Source organism: Sapajus apella, unplaced genomic scaffold (genome assembly GCF_009761245.1).
Source record: "Sapajus apella isolate SASKATOON/1434 unplaced genomic scaffold, GSC_monkey_1.0 scaffold20, whole genome shotgun sequence".
NCBI lineage: Eukaryota > Metazoa > Chordata > Mammalia > Primates > Cebidae > Sapajus > Sapajus apella.
In genome coordinates this window covers 3773809-3790641 of record NW_022436960.1, presented here as the reverse complement: position 1 = coordinate 3790641, position 16833 = coordinate 3773809, and the positions used below count along the sequence as shown (strand labels likewise).

Here is a 16833-nt window from a genome sequence, read left to right as displayed (position 1 = left end):
TGACCTCATGTCTGGAGTGAGCTTGGAGATGGCGGCTGAGACAGGGTCACAGTTTCACTGACGGGCCTCCTAGAGCATGCTGGAGGGAGGATGTGCTCTCTGCTAGCCAAGGCGGAGTCTGCATTGGCACCTCCTGATTTCCACGTGGGGAGGTGGCGGAGGTGCTTATTTATAGGTCTCTGTCAGCGTGGAGGCACTCAGGCCTCCACACCTGCCCTGGGGAGATGGAAGACTCTTTCCTGGGGCGTTGCTTGTCCAGTAGATGCCTGTGTCCTCTGGAGGAGAGAGGGCAGCCCTGGCACGTGGCATTCCCAGTGCATTGGTGTGAGCCTTCCACGGCACTAACCTCCCCTGTGCCTGGGGTTGTCTAAGTCGCTGGTCATCACAGCATGTTTCCTGGTGGAGATCTGTGTGAAATGTGCTCTGTTCGCTCAAGTATTCAGCAGGCTCTTCTTCAGCCTGTTAGGAGTCAGCCCTGTGCTGGCTGCTGGGCCCAAAGGCCATTGGAAAGTCACAGGCTCAGTCTCAAAAGTCCCCTTTGTCACTTCAGGAGACTGACACACACAGGAAGGTGCCAGGGATTCCCCAAGGAGTGTAGGGAAAAGGCCACATAGCCCAGGGAAGGCTTCCTGGAGGAGGAAGCGTTGAGTTGCATGTCTACAGCTCATATTTACTGAATGAACATACACATCTCCTCCATCTATTCCTCCCAGCAGCTCTATGAGGTTGGAATTCCTTCCCCCTTCTATAGAGGAGGACGCAGGCACAGAGAGGTCGAGGGGCTTATCCACGGTCACTTGCGGACTGTGTGCTCTGGCTCTCCTAATTGCTTTGTCACACTGCCTCCCTCCTTGAAGCTCCACTGTGTCCCACAGTTGGTGGAGTGGACAGACATGCAAAGAGATGATAAAGTCCCAGCCAGGCCGACAGACTGGAGCACCCTGGCGATGGAGCAGGGACTACTGGAGAGAGCTCCCCTGTAAGCTGCAAGACTCAGTGGAGTGAGGGTAGTGTGTGAGACAGGCACAGGGCATTGGGAGCATTCATACGGGCCAGGGATGGGACAGTCAGTGCCCTGGGAACATGGAGGACAAGACAAGACCTTTGAGTTGGCCTTGAGTCACAAATAGCAGTTTGCCAGATGTGGGAGTGGGTGAGGGGCGACTATCTGATGGGAGGACACAGTGTGCAAAGGATCAGTCTTTCGAAGAACGAATAGTGGACATAAGAAACCTTCAGGACCCAGGGCCATAAGTCACGAGTGTCAGTGACATATGGTGGCAAACTCTGGGCAAGATGGGGACTCTCCACCCTGCACTAAATGGCCCAGGCAGCTGGACCCTGTGACATGGAGCTCCTTTCCCGTGGGCTTTCTGCCACCTGCCCCCAAACACAGTGAAGCCAAGCTCCGGATCATCCTCTTGTTGCTCCTTAGTTCTGGACTACCCTGGTCTGGGCCACACATTTACGTTGTGTGTGAGGAAGAGGACACAGGCCACGCGGAAGCACCTGCTGGGTGCCTGGGACGCGTGGGTGCTGAGGTCTGCGGTCTGGCTCCCCGAGGACCTTTTGCTCCCTCTGTAGTTCTGCACTAGGCTTTGGTGAATGGAGGGCTCTCGTTGCCTTCCAGATGTCTGTTCTGCCCCTCACTGTGTCTCTGGAACCAAGCTGGTCCCTGGCACAATCTCTGCTCAGTAAATTCTTGGTGAATGAAATGTTGCTGACTAATCTGGAAAGAACACCAGTCCAGACATCATGAGGCTTGGGTGTCAGCCCTGGTCTGGCTACTTCTTGGCATGTGTCCTTCTTCAAGCTTCAGTTCCTCATCCATAAAATAGGAGTCAAGCCGGGTGCAGTGGCTCATGCCTATAATCCCAGAACTTTAGTGAACCGAGGCGGGAAGACTGCTTGAGCCCAGGAGTTCAAGACAAGCCTGGGCAATATAGGCAGACCTTGTCTCTATAAAAAATAAAAAGGAAAATTAGCTGGGTATGGTGCAGCATGTCTGTGGTCCTGGCTACTCTGGAGGCTGAGGTGGGGAGGATCGTTTGAGCCTGGGAGGTCAAGGCTACAGTGAGCCAGGATTGTGCCACTGCACTCCAGCCTAGGTGACAGAGCGAGACCCTGTCTCAAAAAAAATCAATAAACAAATAAAGTAAAATAGTCACAGTGACCCTACCTTGCAAAGATGAAAGAAGGCACGTGTGCACACAGCCCCTCCCTGGTCCAGGTGCAGCTGCTGGCTGGCCCACAGGTGGCTCCCAGGGGAACCGTGGGAGGGACAGCACACATGGAGGCCCGAGGCCTGGCCATCTGGCCTGCTCGTTGGCAGAGGGGGGCATGTAAGACATAGCACCCCAGTCTGCACCTGGGACAGCAACTGACCCAGGACTCCAAGACATTCCACCAAGTGGCCCTTGGCCTGTTGGGTGAGACCTAGCCTCACAGCAGTAGAGGGGCCAGGAGGACAGTCTGTGGTGTGACGAAAATCCACAGTCATGTCACAGGAGTGAGTGGGCCCTGGCCTGGGACTTGAGAACTCCCCGGGAGGCAGCCTGCCATCCCCCATCCCCAGTCCTCCCCAAACGTCCCAGAGGCCTCCTGCTGGAACCCAGCCTGGCCCTCCCTGTGAGGGGAGGGAGGGTGCCGCTGTCAGTGCCTCCCCACTGCAGAAGGAACACCCCCTGAAGTCTCTGGGGGCCCGCAGCTGACTCAGATGTGACCTTGGCCTGGTGAACTCACAGGTGGGGAAGAGCATCAGCCACAGGTAAAAAGGATGATCACGCCACAGGCTGGTGGCTCTAACAGAGGGAGGCCCGCAGACAGCCTGGAGCCAAGGCCCTGCTGTGGGTAGGGGTGGGACATAGGGAGGGTGCTGTGGTCCGGGAACACTTAACTGGCATTTGGGGATGGGTAGCTAGGAGCTGGGCACACATGGCTCAAACCCCACTGGCCCACGTGACATGAGACCTTGGGCCAGTGGCTTCCATCTGCTGTCTCTGCTCCCACCTCTGTGCGGTGGGAATAAGGACCGGCCTCCCTCCCGTGGTTGCCTTGAGGAGGAAATGCAGATTCATGGGCACACTGCCTGGTGCCTGGCCCACAATCTGCCCAAAACCCCAGGAGCTGCTGTGATTGGTTAGCACTCCTTCTCCCATGGCCATGGCCATGATTTAAGGATAACAAGAGCTCTACCTGCCAGAGAAGAGCAGAGGAAGGGCATGCTTGTGAAGGCAACAGGCTGTGCTGAGGCTCAGAGGTGTGCAATGGCTGGGAGTATGTATTAGTCTGTTCTCTCATTGCTATAAAGGAATACCTGGCCGGGCACATTTGCTCATGTCTGTAATCTCAGCATTTTGGGAGGCTGCAATGGGAGGATGGCTTGAGCTCTGAAGTTTGGGACTGACCTGGGCAACATGGCAAAACCCCGTCTCTAGGAAAAAACACAAAAATTAGCTAGGTGTGGTGGCCCTCACCTGTAGTCTCAGCTACCCAGGAGGCTGAGGCAGGAGGATCTCTTGAGCCCAGGAGGCAGAGGTTGCAGTGAGCTGAGATGGTGCCACTGCATTCCAGCCTGGGTGACAGAGAGAGACCCTGTCTCAAAAAAAAAAAAAAAAAAAGACTGGGTAATTTATAAAGAAAAGAGTTTTAATTGCCTCACAGTTCTGCAGGCTACATAGGAAGCATAGCGGCTTCTGCTTCTGGGGAGTTCTCGGGAAACTTACAATCATGGTGAAAAGCAAAGGGGAGGCAGGCATGTCCCATGGCGACAGCAGGAACAAGAGAGAGAGATGGAGGTGGTGGCAGGTGTCACACGCTTTAAAACTACCAGATCTCACAAGAACTCACTCTACAGACAGTACCAAGGGGAGATGGTGCTAAACCGCTCGTGATAACCCCGCCCCTGTGATCCAGTCACCTCCCCACAGACTCCTCCTCCGGCACTGGGGATTACAATTCTACATGAGATTTGGGCGGGGACACAGATCCAAGCTATATCTAAGTATAAAGAGATGGAAAGCAGACAGGAGGTTGGAGAGGTGCAGGGAGGCGGGAGCTGACGGTGGAACTGTCCATGGGCAGAGCCGGGTCAGGGTGCACTTGGTGTTTTACTGTTTTTCAACAGATAGAGACCAGAAGGTACTAGAGGGTACAGACGAGGTGGTCACGGAGGACCGGAGGTGAGCCTTGGGCGGGAACCCGAGTTAAGTGCAGGAGGGAGCTGTGCTGGTATAGGGACGGAGGTGTGTTGTTAACACAGAGAGGGTGGCTGACAGTGCCTCAGACCCTTTTCGGCATATGGCAGGTGCTCCCGAGTAGCTGCTGCTGCTGTTGATAGGAGTAGTAATAGTATTGCTTTGTGTTCTAACAGAACAACACAAACATTAAGAACTAAATTTTGTTACTATTGTTGAGACTTATCGCGGTAACAGACAGATGGCATTGTCTCCATTTTATGGATCAGCAGACTGAGGCTCTGAGAGATGCGGGACCCACCCAAGGTCATGCAGCGGGTAAGCACCTCCACAAAGCATCTCTGAACCATTGCTGTCTCTGCAGGAATGCTCGCCGTATGCAGCCCACCTCTATGACGCCGAGGACCCGTCGACACCCCTGCGCACTGTGCCCGGGCTCTGCCAGGACTACTGCCTGACCATGTGGCAGAAATGCCGGAGGCTGCTCCGCCACTTATCAACCGACAAGAAGCTCTGGGCGCTGGAGGACAACCGTGACAAGTTCTGCCACTACCTGTCCCTGGATGACATGGACTACTGCTACCCTAACCTGATGGCCAACAAGAACCTCAGCTCAGACCTGGGTCACATGGTAGCCGATGCCACTGGCTGCCTGCAGCTGTGCTTGGAGGAGGTGGCCAATGGGCTGCGAAACCCCGTGGCCATGGTCCACGCCGGCGACGGCACCCACCGCTTTTTTGTGGCCGAGCAGGTGGGGCTGGTGTGGGCCTACCTGCCCAACCGCTTCAGGCTGGAGAAGCCTTTCCTGAACATCAGCCAGGCGGTGCTCACCTCGCCCTGGGAGGGCGACGAGCGTGGCTTCCTGGGCATCGCCTTCCACCCCAGCTTCAGGCACAACCGCAAGCTCTATGTCTACTACTCAGTGGGGATCCGCGCCGAAGAGTGGATCCGCATCAGCGAGTTCAGGGTCTCCGAAGACGACGAGAATGCCGTGGACCACAGCTCTGAGAGGTGGCTTCCCAGGGGAACCGGGTCTGGGTGGGGACAGGGCACCATATTCCCTGGTGTGACAACAGTATCAGTTGCTATCCTGTTCCTTTTTTTTTTTTTTTTTTTTTTGAGATGGAGTCTCGCTCTGTCACCCAGGCTGGAGTGCAATGGCACAGGCTCGGCTCACTATAACCTCTGCCTCCCAGATCCAAGCAATTCTCCTGCCTCAGCCTTCTGAGAAGCTGGGATTACAGGCACGCACCACCATGCCCAGCTAATTTTTGTATTTTTAGTAGAGATGGGGTTTTAGTATGTTGGTCAGGCTAGTCTCAAACTCCTGACCTGTGATCCGCCCGACTTGGCCTCCCAAATTGCTGGGATTACAGGCATGAGCCACCGCGTCCAGCAGTATACTGTTCTTAAATATTATGAATATTTAACACACCTGGTGGGGGTGGTGAATTTCATGCTTTGGGGCCTGGGGAAGGACAGTTTTGCAGAACAGACCTCACATGGGGATCATGTCCGAACCCCTCCATCTGGCCTACAAATCCCCACCAGCTCTTCTGTTTTCAGGCACTTTAGACAGTTCATTTCATTTGATTCTCCTAAAACCCACTGAGGCTAGTATTATTTTTCCCATTTTACAGATGAGAAAGTGGAGACTTAGAGAGGTGGAGCATTGGGTCACACGGGGAGGGAACGTCAGAGCCGGAACCCTGATCGGTTTTCCCCGAAGCCCACCGTCTTCCCCAGCCTGCCTCACTCTGGCCTGAAGTGCCATTCTTGAGCCCCACTGGCTCCTTTTTCCCACTTGAATCCCCTGCTCACGGGAACTTGCTTTCCTTCCTGCCCTGAGGTTCATCTGTTCCTGCCTGCGGGCTTCCGCTCCTCTCAACAACTCCTGCAGAGCCTGCGCTCTGTGGCTCATTTATGCCCCAACTATTTTCAAAATGGGTCTGACTTGGGGCACACACAGTCTGAAACAAACCCTGTATCAGCTTACTCAGTAGGCAGACTCTGATTCTAGGAGTCAGTTCCTCAGGTGTTCGGAATGATAAAAGGGCTCCGGCGCCATGGCTCACACCTGTAACCCTAACACTTTGGGAGGCTGAGGCGGGTGGACCACTTGAGGTCAGGAATTCAAAACCAGACTGGCTAACATGGCAAAACCTCGTCTCTACTAAAACCACAAAAACTAGCTGGCTGCGGTGGTGGGCACCTGTATTCCCAGCTACCCAGGAGGCTGAAGCAAGAGAATTGCTTGAACCTGGGAGGTGGAGGTTGCAGTGAACTGCGATCCTGACACTGCACGGCAGCCTGAGTGATAGAGTGAGGAGACTCTGTCTCAAAAGAAAAAAAAAAGGGAAACCTGGGGAAGGAAGGCAGTGACTCTGAGATTAACAACCGGAAGAAGCTGCCTATCAGGCCAGGAGGACAAAGTGAGAAGATGGGGTTACTGGGGCTCTGGAGCTGGGGACACCCAGTAGAAGCTAGAACTGTAAGTGGCCTGGGCAGGAGGAGGTGGAGCCAGGGAGAAGGAGCAGCTGCTGCCAAAAGAGAAGCTGCTTAAAACAGAGAAGGGGAGAAATCCCAGTGCTCCTGCCTCTCCAGGGTCCTGCCAGTGCTGTCCACTGGCTGAACCTCGCTGGAGCCCAGCTAGCTAAGAAGCCTGGGAAATGTCATTCACAGAAGCTGACCCCCTGAAGTAGAGAGGAGGTAATGGGAGGGCCAGGACTGGGTCTGAGGGCAAACGGGCAAAGAACAGTACATCGTGTATTTGTTAAAGCTGTAGAATCTTGACCCTGAATGTATAAAAAGAGGAGAAATCAACTATGAGAGCTATGAGGACGAACATGATTCTTTATGATGCACAGCATTAGTCTTGACTATGAGCTTCCTGGCAGCCAGAGTAAAAGGAGGAAACATCATTCTCAGGATCTTACATGAGCCTGTACAGCCAGTTCTCCAAGAGAACTGTGGCTCACACCTGTAATCCCAGCATTTTGGGAGGCTGAGGTAGGTGAATCACTTGAGGTCAGGAGGTCAAGACCAACCTTGCCAACATGGTGAAACACCGTCTGTACTAAAAGTACAAAAATTAGCTGGACATGGTGGTGGGCACCTGTAATCCCAGCTACTCTGGAGGCTGAGGCAGGAGAATCACTTAAACATGGGAAGCGGAGGTTGCAGTGAGCCAAGACTGCACCATTGCACTCCAGCCTGGGCGACAAAGCAAGATTCTGTCTCAAAAAAAAAAAAAAAAAAGAAAGAAAGAAAAGTCTTTTCCATTGTGAAATGACATCCAAGAGAGACTGTGATGTTGTTTTGTGTTTTTGGCTCATGCATGGAAGGCTGAGTTTTGTGGATCCCTTATCTTTCTTTAGGGTAATCCTGGAGGTCAAAGAACCAGCCTCAAACCACAACGGGGGCCAGCTGCTCTTCGGGGATGATGGGTACCTCTACATCTTCACCGGAGATGGCGGGATGGCTGGAGACCCCTTTGGGACGTTCGGAAATGCCCAGAACAAGTATGCTCAGCTTTCGGTTGGCTAGTGGGTTGGTTTACGTACTCCTGGGCTTCTCATATGCTTCCAGAGGCCGAGTTCCTTCCTCAGCCAGGCAGTGTAGGACAGGAGAAAAGGTTCTGGGTCCCAGCTCAGCCTGCAGCTAGCTGGGCAGCCTAGGCAAGTCACTTCCCCTCAACAGTTAGAGGAGGTAAAAGTCCCCAGTGCGGGCGGCTAGTCACAAGAAGTAAAGGCGATTGTGACTGCCCAGGGTCAGGCACAGTAGTTTCTGATCACAGGCACCTGAGAGGTGACATCAGTGAGCCTCAGGGCAGATGGGATTTTCTCTAAGGACAGCCCTCCCTGCTGGAAGAAGGGAAGGGGTGCGACCCAGGCTGAATGGAAAGTGTGAGCTGGCTGGAGCAGGGTGGCACCAGCACGGGATCTCCTGCCTTAGGGTCCCTCAGGAAGACCCAGATGTTAACTTGCAGCCTTGCCCTCTTCCCCACTTCCTGGCTTGAGCACATAATGTATGTGTGTGTGTGATGGAATGAAGATCTCATTCCATCACACACACACATACACAAATATGCGTACATGCACATATACACACAAACATGCATATACATACATGTACACACATCCACATACGTACACTCGTTCACACACATACACACGCACAGTCTTGTGCGTGTAAACAGGATGTCCAGGAGTCTGAAGTCAGCCTCCTCATTCCCTTTGCCAAAATGATAAAACCTTCCTCAGCCCAGGAAGTAAAAATAGCAAGTATGGTGTTGATGACAGTAATTAAAGTGCTCACACTTTGTGAGTTGTGCTTTCATATATGACAGTGTAAGCATCGTCCCAGCTTTCTCATGTTTGGGATATGTTTAGAGAGGAAAGTTGAGAAAATAGAAATTAAGGATTAGTGGATAATTGGACAGAACTTCAAAACATCATTTTGCTGCTATGAGTTTTGCCCACTTAGCTATTGAATCGTGGTGTGGTGCGTGGGCTCAGAGGTGTGATCTAGACGGCGCTCAGAAGCCTGGAGCGATGAGAGGAATCTATGGGGGAAATAGAAGGCCAGAAGCAGGGGCTTGATCACAACGCACGTATTGAGTGGAAGCATTTCACCACCATGAAAGAGGACACTTGTTTGCTCTCCCTACTGACAAGGGATAGGCATGGGTGCTAATGCTATGTGAGGATAATGGAATACAGCTTCACAAACCCTGTCTTGAAAAGAAACCCAGAGGGAGGACACCAAAATGCTAATAGCAAGGGAAGCTGATGCATTAAGTTGGTGCATCAAAAATCATAGATAAAAAGGGAAAGTTCTCTGCACTGTCTTTAAGTGCATCACAGATTTTTCCCATCATGCTCTACTTTTTTCATGAGCTACTCATCCCCTGAACTGCATGGAGCTTAGGGCTGCACCCCTGTGCTCTCTCCCCCTCCCCCCGACACCCACACTCTGATAGGTGTGTCCTAGTATGTTTTATCATTTGTGGGTCCTAGTAGGTTTTATCATTTTGGCTAAGGGAATGGGGGAGGCCGATCTGGGACTCCTGAACGTCCTGTTTACACATCTTGTTTGGCTTTTATTGCAATCCATCATTCATTGATTCAGCAGACACTTAGTGGTCCTCCACTATGTGCTGGTCACAATGCCGGGTACTGGAAGAAAACTGTAAATACAAATCATTTTTCTACTGGAATTTTCACGCTATACCACAGTCTGGGAGGACTGAGTGGACTGAGCGGGACCACTCTAAAGTTATAGTTGAGGACACCCACATTCCACAGTGTGTGGTAAGGAGCTTGGGTTTCTGGGCAGGCTGTCTGGGCTGATCCCAGCGGTTTGGCAACTGGGCAACGTTATTCTACCTTTCTGAGCCCTGCTGCCACAGCCCTAGAGGGGGGGATCATACTAGGAGCCACCTACCTAAAAGACTGTTGTGAGGACAAGACGAAATAGATGATGTGTGTGTCCAATGCTTGGGACAGGCCTGGAGCACAGGAAGGTGGGAGATGCATGTTGAATGAATGATTGAGGTTACCCGGCTGTAAATAGCGAGGGAGGACTGGATCCCGGGGTCTCTGGCCCCACAACCTAGGCTCACCCTGCACCTGGCTCAGTGGTCAGCCAGCGCCCAGGCACCCGCCCTGCAGAGTCCGTGCGCCCCCGCGCACAGCGACCCCGAGCCGCGCCCTCTCCCACCCCGCCCGCAGGTCGGCGCTGCTGGGCAAGGTGCTGCGTATCGACGTGGACCGCAAGGAGCGCGGCCTGCCCTACGGTATCCCGCCCGACAACCCGTTCCTGGGAGACCCCGCTGCGCGGCCCGAGGTCTACGCCCTGGGCGTGCGCAACATGTGGCGCTGCTCCTTCGACCGCGGCGACCCCGAGTCGGGCGCGGGCCGCGGGCGCCTCTTCTGCGGCGACGTGGGCCAGAACAAGTACGAGGAGGTGGACCTCGTGGAGCGCGGCGGTAACTACGGCTGGCGCGCGCTCGAGGGGTTCCAGTGCTACGACCGCAGCCTGTGCGCCAACGCCTCGCTCAGTGAGTGCCCGCGCCCCAGGGACCCCAGCCCCGGATCTGCCCCCAGCCCACCTCACCTGCTGTGCCGCAGGGCCTCCCTCAGGGACCACTCGCGCCCCGGGATCCCGGGCCCCACTCTGTGAGCTGTGCGGCAGGGCCTCACTTGGGGGCCACCCGCACCCCAGGCACCCCCGACCCTGGGTCCGCCCCCACCCCAACCCCATGGGCTGTGCACTAACGCCTCCCTCGGCGACTGCCTTCGCCCTCACCCGAAGCCTCCCTGCACCTTGGAGGCCTCCCAGCAGCGCTCTTCTGTCCCTCCTCGCCCCATCCCCACCTGGCACCCCTGCCGACAAGTTTTCCAACACGCCAGCCCTGCTGTGGGCACACCCCTTCCTCCGTGGCCGCCCCGCCCCCGCGGAATCCCTCTGGAATTCTCCTGGCAGATGAACCTGCTCGCCGCGGGCTCACGGAAGCTTCTCGCCCTCCCACCCCGCAGATCACAAACTGCCGATTTTTGCCTACCCGCACACAACTGGCAAGTCGGTCACAGGGGGCTACGTGTACCGGGGCTGCGAGTACCCCAACCTGAACGGCCTCTACATTTTTGGGGATTTCATGAGCGGGTAAGTGACCTAGTGCCCTCGTGCCCCTGGCTGCTGCCACTGGCTGCTTGGGATTGGCTCTTTGGTGAAAAGGAGTGTATGTGTGTGCCCCCCTTCCTGCACATGTGCCTCGCCGCTCTGACGGGGCTCCCAGGTTGTGGGCCGGACACCCGCATCCACCCGCTTCTCCGAGATGCATCCTGAGCCTTTGCTGCAGGCCTCAGTACCTCTGTGATAGTCACACAACTCATGACATTGAAGACTGGAGGTTTGCTTCAGTGCGGGGCCCCTGATCTTCCTGTCCCGGCTCAGAACCATGTGCTCTGCGTCTGGCAGCAGTTCGGATGGGCAGGAGGGCAGAACAGGAACAATTTCCTTGACACTCAGGGCGATCCTGCTCCTGGGAAAGCCATGGCTTGTCACTGAACCAGCTGATGGGGGCCTGGAGCCCTGCGCAGCCCACCCCAGCCAGGACTGCAGGGAGCTTGCAAAGCTTGAGAAACTTTGCTTGGATGGATGGATGGATGGATGGACCCCAGAGGACAGTGGCTGCCCATGGGCCTCCTAATGGGGAGAGGAGGTGGGGATCTTGTGGCCTTGGAGCCTTGCTGCCCTGCCCCTGTGCTCTAGGGCAGCAGTGCCACCCACTGAGACCCTGTTGTGGGGGGAGGATGAATCACATCCCAAATAGGCTTGATAGGGAAGGGAAACCTACATCACAAGCCTCCTGTGAGTCAGGCTCTGTCCCCAAGGGTGCTTATGGAGCCTCGTGACAGTGGGCCAAGTGGCCTGATCTGAACCCTGACCCACTTACTGGCCGGGTGACCTTGGCCAGTTACCTTACCCTTCCTTATCTTCAGCTACCTCACCTGCAACATGGAGATGGTCATAGTACTTGCCCCCAGGTTTGTTTTGAGAACTGAATCAGTTAATACACAAATAGCACTTAGAATCTAGTGTACACTCGAAAGAAAGAGAGAAAGAAAGAAAAAGAAAGAAAGAAAGAAAGAGAGAGAGAGAGAGGGAGGGAGGGAGGGAGGGAGGGAAAGAATCTAGTGTATGCTTAATATATAGTGTTTTTGTTGTTGTTGTTGTTGTTGTTGTTTTGAGACAGCATCTCATTTTGTTGCCCGGGCTAGAGTGCAGTGGCACAATCTCAGCTCACTGCAGCCTCCATCTCCCAGGCTCAAGCAATCCTCCCACCTCAGCCTCCTGAGTGGCTGAGACTATAGTCCTGTGCCACCATGCCTGGCTAATTTTTGCATTTTTTGTAGAGATGGGGTCTTGGTCTGTCACCCAAGCTGGTCTTGAACTCCTGGACTCAGGCGATCCTCCTGCCTCGGCCTCCCAAAGTGCTGGAATTACAGGCTCAAGGCATGATGCCCAGCCTGGTGTTTCTTATTTCCATGCAGCCTATTTCCATGCATTCTTCTTCAGAAGGCAGCTGAATAGGGTTCCTGAGGAGGGGGAATAAAGAGGTGAAGTTGCCTGAGGCTGGTGGGAGAATTCTGGCTTTGTGTCCAGCCTGCAGCCTGAGCTGAGAGAGATACCTGACCTGGGCCCCTGGAATTTGAATCCCTCTCATCTCCGCCCCTTCCCCTCGGACCCAGCTTTTCCATCTGGAAAATGGGTATAGATGAAGCCTCTGTTTTTACCCCAGATTCTTCTTTCTCCCTTCTGTCCTTCCCAGGAGGGCCCAAGTCTCCTGACCACAGAAATTCAACTAATTTTGCCAGTTTTCTCAGCCCCTCTGCTGGGTCAGGCAAGGGCCAGGATGACAGAGATGAAGAGCACCCCTCACACCCAAGCCAGGGAGACAGACCCATTCAGTCCACTGCACTGCAGCCTCAGAGAGCCTGTGCACAGTGTGGGGAGCACTGCATGAGGGCTTTCAGGGAGGGCTTCACAGAAGAGGGGATGTCTCTAAGCAGGACCTGGAAATACGACTAGGTGATTGGCAAGCCGAGATGGGAGTAAGGAGCAAGGTTAGCATATTCCAAAGATGTTGAAGCTCCAGTGGTTGGCAGGTTCTGAAACCGGTGAGCTCTTGACAGTGTTGTGCCCTCTGCAGGAGCCAGTGGGCAGGACTGCATTCAGGGTGCAGGAACCAAGCTAGTCTTGTTCATTCTTGTGGGTCTCAGGTAGGTGCTTAGTGAAGAGTGCACACAGTGACAGCTTCATGGACGTACGCAGTCACACAGGGCCCCATGCTCAGAAAGGTCCACACTTGATCTCATGCTCTGTGGTCACTATCTTGAATTCTTAACACTTTTTGAACGAGCGGCCCTGCATGCTCGTTCTGCACTGGGCTTGGCAAATTGTGTATGGTCCTTGCATGAATCAGTGGGTGAGTGGATGGATGGATGGATGTGGGAGGGAGGGATGGATGGATTGGTGGGTAGGTTTCCCTAGGTGCCATGCCAGGCATGGCCTCACAGTTCATCTTCCTTTGCAGGCGTCTGATGTCCCTCCACGAGAACCCAGAGACAAGCCAGTGGCAGTATAACGAGATCTGCATGGGCCACGGCCAGACCTGCAACTTCCCAGGCCTCATCAACCACTACTACCCGCATATCATCTCCTTTGGGGAGGATGAGGCCGGTGAGCACTCCTGAGACCTCTCCTTGCTGGTTGCCCATCCCTGGGACTGGTCCTCCAGGCTGCGGGCCTTCTGGTCTCTGATGTGGGGGAAGGACCACACAGGACTGAAATTAGTTCCCACGGGAGGAAAATGTTCCCTGGGCTCTGGACCTTGCATGTGCCTGTGTTACAGGAAAGGGGTCCCGCGCCAGAGCCCGAGAGAGGGTTCTTGGATCTTACACAAGAAAGAATTCAGTGCAAGTCCGTAGAGCAAAGTGAAAGTAAAGGAATAGGAGAATGGCTGCTCCACAGAGAGCCCCGAGGGCAGCTGGCTGCCTATTTTTATGGTTATTTCATGATGGTATGCTAAACAAGGGGTGGACTATTCATGCCTCCCCTTTTTAGAGCCTATAGGGTAACTTCTTGACATTGCCATGGCATTTGTAAACTGTCATGGTGCCAGTGGGAACGTAGCACTGAGGAGGCCCAGAGGGCACTCTTGCCGCCATCTTGGATTTGGTGGGGTTTAGTCAGCCTCTTTACTGCAAACTGTTTTATCAGCAAAGTCTTTTAACCTGTATTTTGTGCCGACCTCCTATCTCGTTCTGTAACAGAATGCCTTAAATGTCTGGGAATGCAGCCCAGTGTTTCAGACTTATTTTGCCCAGCTCCTGTTCAAGACGGAGTTGCTCTGGTTCACATGCCTCTGACACATCCTTGGGCATCTTCACTTCTCTGAGCTTCTGTTTGTTCCTATGGAAAATGGAAGTAGTGGCCCCTTTCTTCCCCTCACCCCTACCCCACCCTGGGCAAGGTTGCCATGAGTTCTAGACTAATCACGTGGGTAAGTGTCCCTGCCAGTTGGCTGGCCAGGAAGATCTGGAATGGTGGAAATGCAGGCAGGTAGTGGAAGAGAGCCTCCTCAGAGACCTCCCCTGGCCTGGATTTCCTGATGGCAAATGTGTTTGGGCCGTTAAATGAAGCCACATAATTATTTCAAAGCGGGTGGACACAACCTTCTTGTCGGTTACTGGGTCCTGAATCTAGGCACTTGTGTTTTCAATGCAAGGGACAGAGTGGGAGGGGAGAGGAAGAGGGGCTGTGGAGACTGGATCCTGTTCCAGCCTCCTGCCTTTGTCCTTGGCCCGGGATTGTTCCTGGACAAAAGCCCAGGGGCCCCCAGCGGGCCCTAATGGATGCTTATTGGCGTTGCTAGGCAACGCCCGCCCAGGGGCCTTTGGAGGGGTGTCCCCTGCAGGGCTCAGTGCCCAGAGCCCCCAGGGCTGAGTCTGGGAAACTTTTGTTGAACCGTCAGAATCTGAATTTCCAGAAAAGCAGCCCCCAGCCCCCACAGCCATTCCTAAGCCCTCTGGGCCCTTGAAAGCCCTTTCTTTTGGTCAGTAGGGGGTTAATGTGTTTTGGAAGCAGGGGCGGCCCCTCCCCCCACAGAGGCAGGGCCCAAAAGGAAGGTGCAGTCCCCAAAGGGCCATTCCTCAGCCCTCTGAGTGACACCCGAGTGTGGAAAGCCAGGAGGAGGCACCAGTGAGACAGGCGGCCCAGAGACAGCTCTGGCAGCGGCCTCTGGAAGGCATGGGCCCGGAGCCCTGCGGTCCGATGAGAACAACCCTTCCCCTGCACCCGGACCTGCTTCTGCCTCTCTAGTTGTTGATACTTGCAAATTACAAAACAAGTCCCCCTGCTGGCCCAGTGTGCTCCAGGGACAGTCCACACCACAGATACCAGGAAGGTGGCTCAGTGTCCCACCAAGGGAAGACGTCCCCTTTGCCCTCTGAAAGTTCATGGAAAACCACTGGCAAGGGCCAGATTCCTAGGAGAAAAGGCACACAAATGCATTCTGTCACAGTTTTACATGACACAGGAACCCTTGAAATGAAGACCCAAAGATAGGAGAAATTGTCCTTTTTTTTTTTTTTTTTGAGATGGAGTTATGCTCTTGTTCCCCAGGCTGGAGTGAAGTGGTGTGACCTCGACTCACTGAAACCTTCACCTCCTGGGTTCAAGTGATTCTTATCTCAGCCCTGCAAGTAGCTGGGATCACAGACACGTGCCACCATGCCTGGCTACATTTTGTATTTTTTTAGTGGAAACGGGTTTCACCATGTTGGCCAGGCTGGTCTCAAACTCCTGACCTAAGGTGATCCCTAGTGCTGGCATTACAGGTGTGAGCCAACGCGCCCCGCCAAAATTGTTCATTTTTATGCTCAGGTGCAACAAAGTATGGACAGCTGTGTAGAAATGTGACTGGACAAAAGGGTCTGGGCTCATGCTGATTGAGTGGGGAGGGCCTGCACGGCCTGTGTGTCTAAAATCTTCTTGGCCTCTCTGTGCATGCATTCCCTCCTTCTGGGCATGGACTGTCTCTGGAATAGGAGACTTATGACCTGCAAATGAGTCAGACAGGTCAGATCATCTCTTCATCATCTTTTCCGTTGTTTTTTTTTTTTTTTTTTGAGGCAGAATCTTGCTCTGTCATCCACAGTGGCGCCATTATGGCTCACTGCAGCCTCAAACTCCTGGGTGATCCTTCTGCCTCAGCATCCCAAGTGGCTGGGACTATAGGCACATGCAACTATTTTTAAATAGTTTGTAGAGATGGAGTCTTGCTATGTTGCCTAGGCGGGTATGGAACTCCTGGACTCAAGTGATCCCCTGCCTCAGCCTCCCAAAGTTATAGCCACCACATCTGACCTATATAATTTCTTTTTTGTTGTTATTGTTGTTGTTTTTGTGTTTTTTTGTTTTGTTTTGTGTGTTTTTGTTTTTGAGACAGGGTCTTGCTCTGTTGCCCAGGCTGGAGTACAGTGGTGTGATCTCAGCTCACTGCAACCCCTGCCTCCCGGATTCAAGAGGATTCTCATACCTCAGCCTCTTGAGTAGCTGGGACTACAGGCGTGCACCACCATGCCTGGCTAATTTTTGTATTTTTAGTAGAGACAGGGTTTCGCCATGTTGGCCCGGCTGGTCTCGAACTCCTGACCTCAAGTGATCCGCCTGCCTCAGCCTCCCAAAGTGCTGGGATTACAGGCGTGAGCCACCGTGCCTGGCCTCAGATAATTTCTTTATGGCCAGTTTTACACAGAAAGGTGGGGAGAGAGTTACCATAATATTTTTAGGTTCTGACCAGCTTTGGGGGAAATTTGTGCCAGTTTCTATGATCTGTCTTGGGAAACAGAGTCTAGTTTCTATGGCACCTCGGGGGAGAATAGAACTGAGACTGGAGGACAGGAGGTCAGAGAAACACTTTTGCTTTGGAGGCGGCTTCTGAGGCCTTCATTTTGGAGCATGGTTTTCTGAGTCTCAACAGCAGCCCTGGGCCGGCTTGGCAGCACCCGAGGGGGCTCCCTGTGTGTGCAGAGGGCTGGGGGCTACAGCTCCCATCAGATCCGGGCTG

The 16833-nt window shown here is 53.8% G+C and overlaps 1 protein-coding gene across 4 annotated transcripts in view; it reads left to right on the top strand.

The window, feature by feature from the left end:
- The window catches only part of HHIPL1 (HHIP like 1), a 75878-nt gene that overhangs the window by 44236 nt on the left and 14809 nt on the right, over positions 1-16833 (top strand). For all 4 annotated transcript variants that reach the window (XM_032287445.1, XM_032287446.1, XM_032287447.1 and 1 more), the window contains 5 exons: positions 4561-5207; positions 7574-7717; positions 9929-10257; positions 10736-10862; positions 13297-13442. In XM_032287445.1, the coding sequence (XP_032143336.1) occupies positions 4561-5207; positions 7574-7717; positions 9929-10257; positions 10736-10862; positions 13297-13442 (1393 nt within the window). The remainder of the gene's footprint in view (positions 1-4560; positions 5208-7573; positions 7718-9928; positions 10258-10735; positions 10863-13296; positions 13443-16833) is intronic.